This window comes from Gordionus sp. m RMFG-2023, chromosome 1 (assembly GCF_954871325.1).
Source record: "Gordionus sp. m RMFG-2023 chromosome 1, tfGorSpeb1-WG-v2, whole genome shotgun sequence".
In the NCBI taxonomy this organism is placed as follows: Eukaryota; Metazoa; Nematomorpha; class Gordioida; order Chordodea; family Parachordodidae; genus Gordionus; species Gordionus sp. m RMFG-2023.
Genome location: NC_088775.1, coordinates 66404121 through 66408991, shown reverse-complemented (window position 1 = coordinate 66408991; position 4871 = coordinate 66404121). Strand labels below are relative to the sequence as shown.

The 4871-nt window shown below is 29.3% G+C and overlaps 1 protein-coding gene across 1 annotated transcript; it reads right to left on the bottom strand.

Moving 5' to 3' along the window:
* Positions 1 to 2490: 2490 nt before the first annotated feature.
* LOC135928766 (serine/threonine-protein phosphatase alpha-2 isoform-like) lies at positions 2491 to 3558 on the bottom strand. The gene has a single exon (XM_065465233.1). It carries the CDS (start codon positions 3556 to 3558, stop codon positions 2491 to 2493), a length of 1068 nt encoding a protein of 355 aa, XP_065321305.1.
* Between the last annotated feature and the right edge of the window lie 1313 nt (positions 3559 to 4871).

The following is a 4871-nucleotide window of genomic DNA, read 5'->3' as shown; positions in this document are numbered from 1 at the left end:
AGTTGCTAATATATATAACCATTTTAATAAATTGGGAATATAATCTAAAATGTGTTTGAAATAATGCAAAGTATCCATAGCATTTTTTGGACTGAATCAACCATAGTTAATCTTTTTATCATAGGTATTCCAGCTAATAAGGCATCATAAGATATTTTAACATCTTCATGATAAAAATCTAACAAATATATTTTTTTTCTATCGCCATCTGAAAAAGGTTAGAAAAGCTTTTGTGGAAGTAAAATCTGCGGATTTGTAAGTGCTGCATGATGAATTAAAAACCACATTTATTTGGGTTATAAATGTATCTAAGAGAGGGGACATTTGTTTTATAATACTCTTCAACTGGTCCTATATTAATGTTTTGACGATGAGCTTGCTTTCTGCAAGTCGAGGGGGGCAAATATTAAACACGTATAGCTCGCTTTTGACTCAACAATAACATATAAAATATGAAATTCTTCATCAACATTAGCCCTAATTTCCTGAGTTCTAATAAAATGCTCTCTGCTATTCTCATCTTCTTATTCAAGTCAATGTCATGTTTTTGAAAAGTATTACATAAAATAGTTGTATAATTAAATAATACATTCTAATGAGAAAATAAATTTGAAATAAGTATTGAATCCAATAATTTTCTTGCTTCTGAGGAAATATTTCTTTCAAGCCATTGTGATATTTCAGTAATAGCATTAATAATCGACTCTTCTAACTCCATAAAAGCTGTTACTGCTTGATGGCGGAGACTCGATCTCGTTGGGCAAGCTTGCAATTTCTTTCTCCATGTTGGACAAGGAGTTTCAGAGATAATTATTATTTGACTAGAAATTTAGATAAATAATACGCCACTAAAATTTGAAAATAATAGGTAAATTACGCCAAGGAAAACTTGAAATCGAAATTAATTTATAAAATAACTTAGTATATGAATGTGATAATAAATGTAATTAAATATATATGAGATAGGAATAAATATTAACAAATATAAATTAATATTAACAATAATATTTTTGAAAAATATAATCCGGCATCTGCATTTTTTGGCTTTGGAGGGGGGAGGGAATTTGTCCTCCTGCCCCTCCCCTTACGCCCCTGTAATAATCTATATTTTAGGATTATGAGCCAAATATCCAAGATATGTTAAATGTACAAATATCATCACAAATATTATAACATTAAATTAGAACTATATAATAATCTATATCTTCTCATATATTGATATGTGGAATCTATGATTGTGTTGATATTAGGCATGTACCCGGGAAGGGGGAGGCAAATCCACTCTCTCCAAAGCCAAAAAATTTAAATGCCGGCTAAAATTTTTTTCAAAAATATTACTGATTCCTACATCTTATTGCATATATTCCAATTTGCATTTATTTACCACAAACATACCCATAAAAAAAAAGCGACTCTACTAAATGAATTAATATCAGCTTCAAATTTTACCTGACTTTATATTTATCTATCATTTTTAAATTTTTATCTGATTGGTATCAGCTAAAGATCGGTGCAACCCTATTCAGAATACTTCATTATAAAACTGCAATCTATAAAAATCTTAAAAAATTTGCAATTTAATTCGTAACATTAGAAGTAATGTTGTTAAACGGCTAACTCGATATTTCATCTAGAATATTATTAGGCAAGCCTGAAGATTTTGTTTGTAGAAGGAACAAAGGTTTGGACATCTATTAGAGAAATCTATAGGCTTAGGCTATATTTTTCTGGCTAAAATATTGAGTTAGTCGTTTTTAAAAATCGGCTCAAAACGAGCCATTTAACAACACTAATTAGAAGGCACTTCAATAATTTTACTTTTAATCATATCGGAAGAGATGGTGTAAGGGCAACTTCGGGTAATGACTAAAGCCAAACTAATAAAGACTCATAAAATAAAAAAACTCTCTCACAATGCCGATTCAGAACTTATAGCCTAACTTCAAGGAGGGTCGATATATATTGATAGCATATGCACTATATTTGGAACTTTATCTAATGTGCTCAAGATCTAATTAAAAAGCAAACTAAGGCAAAAAATAAACTTAAAACTTTTTTTGCAAAATAAAAGTGTTAAATATATAATGATTATTGAGAAAAAAGATTTTTCTTCATATAGTCTTTGCAATTTTTATATTTTATTGCTTATCCCATTAGCAAATCCAATTAGAGATCTGCAAAAGATTTATTTACTCGAAGCCTGGTGGTAAAAAAATTCAAGTTATTTTATAATAAATTAAATTTTGACCTATTTTACTTGTATTATCTTTCATTAAATTTGAAATAAATCAATTAGTTGACAATAATAAATAATTGCGTAATACTGTTGCCCATATCCAAAAAAGCCTAAATACCAACTTGTAAAATAAACTTCTATTACTTCGTATTGCATTCTTTATACACCGTGTTAAATTAATTTATTGACGTTATAACAATAGATTACATATAATTAAAAACTATTCATTATTAAATAAAACATGCAATCCATGCCTAACCCTTTCTGGGAGGGGGTGTGTTACGCCTATCTCTAGTGGGCGATTTGTTTTTTTTATCAGGTTTTAGGATTTGAAAAGAGCAAGTTAGTTGATTATCAATACTTAAGACACCCCCCGCGTTATCAAAGACTCCGCAATAATTTGGGGCCGAAAATATCGTGACTAAGCCTCTATTTGCAAAGAACTCATAACCATCTTCTACAACTTGATGGGCCCTGCATATTAAATCAATTCCGTGTTTTTTTCTAAAATTTGCTACGATATCTGGTCCAAAAATATATGATATTCCTCTATCATTATCCTCCCATCCTTCTGTATCTTCGTCAGGATCGGACCAAAGTAAATCACATAAGAGTCCTTGATTGGGAATTTCGATGGGCCTTGGAATCTTATTTATTTGATCTAAATTCTTTAAATCCGGACTTAAACCCCCGTGACAACAAAATATTTTTTCTTCAATCATTGCCGCTACGGGTAACACATTAAAGCAATCAACGAATGTTTTCCATAATTTGACATTACATCGTCTTTTACATTCATCGTAAAATCCATAAACCCGATTAATGTTTGCTGATTCATGATTTCCTCTTAGCAAAAAAAAATTTTCGGGAAATTTTATCTTGTAAGCTAATAATAAACTGATGCATTCCAAGCTTTGTTTTCCTCTATCCACATAATCTCCTAGGAACAAATAATTACTTTCAGGTGGATATCCTATATTTTCGAACAACCTTATCAAGTCGTAAAATTGACCATGAATATCGCCGCATACTTTTAAAGGTGCTTCCAATTCTACCATCATAGGCTGATTTAGAAATATTTGCCTCGAAATTAAGCATAAACCTTTTAGCTCTTCTTCCATCAATACAATAGGTTTTGAATCACTTCCATATCCAATTTTAATTGATTTTCCTGTAGATGTCGATGGTGTTGGCGCATTACTACTTATTGAAGCTTTTCTTATAGATTTCCTAGCTGCCGCTTTAAGATCCCCCCCAGGAGTCCCTGCTATTAGCAAACGTTCCACAATCCCATCTAAATTTATACTACTAACTTCTGCCATTTAAGCAAATTAATACTTTACAATAAAAAATCATAATATTTAAATTACTTTATTATTATATTTTCAATTGATGTCACTCATACGTTAAACGTTTGTAATTTACAATAATTTACATTATTTAATTTATCATTGTAGATATTGTTTCAAATAAATTTGTAATATAGCATGAAATATAACTAAAGTAAAAACGTGCTTAATTAATGCTTGAAAATTTGGATGACCTCCACAATTTGAATAAAATGATTGATACCCAATTACTTCTTATTATTTTTTATTCAAAAAATGCCGTAAAAAATTGGACATTTAGTTTAGAAAATTTATATCACAATCATATTAACTAGCCTTGCTAAATTAACTTTATTTTGTAATCTAAGATTTTTTTGAATCATTTTATGAGCGAAAGAGTACGATCACAATAAAACTAAAGATAAAATGATAAATAATAGAATCTCAAAATCGAAAAAGGAAATTTATATATTTCTGAAAATGATGTTAATTTTTTTGAACAGAGAAAACATTCTATTTTATTGCTTAGAATTTTTTAAATATATTTTGAGTCAAAATAGTGAAAAGCCCAAGCCCACTTTAAAAAAAAAATTTTTAAACCTAAGCCCGACTTGGCTCATTTCAGGTTCCAGTAAATCTGTCTAAAAGCTGATAAATATAATAATTATGATAATTTTTATCAAGCTACATTTTCAATATTACAACTGAGGTAATTCATCTGCGATAATGCATTCGCACTGATGCGCTATAATGCTTTTGCGGTAATACATTCGTGATAATACGTTCGCTATGACATATTCGTGTGCACTAGAAATATTAATTTCGTGATATTACTGACTTATTTTACAATTTATTATATTTTAACTGATTTAATATATTTTGTACTTCAGTTTATATACTTTTTACAAATCAATCTAAATACATCAATTAATTAACATACATAATTAACAATTTTGAATACAATTTATCATATTATTAATTTCCTTTTGAGGTTAATTTATTACATCTATTCTCTCCTTTTTGGGCTCTCAAATTTAGACTATATAAATTGTTTTCTTATCCTTTTTGGATAACGGCTACTTGTACTTTCGTTCTCTACCACGGTTTGATCTGTACTGTCGATTTCCATTTTATCATTTATGCTAGTATCTTTGATTATTGAGTCTTGTATAGGATCAATGTCCTACGTCATCGAGTCGTGCATAGGATCAATGTCTTTGGTCATCGAGTTGTGCATATGATCATTTTTAGAAATAGAGTCTTGTATAGGATCACTTTCACCCATTCATGGTGTAGTTTGCATCGTT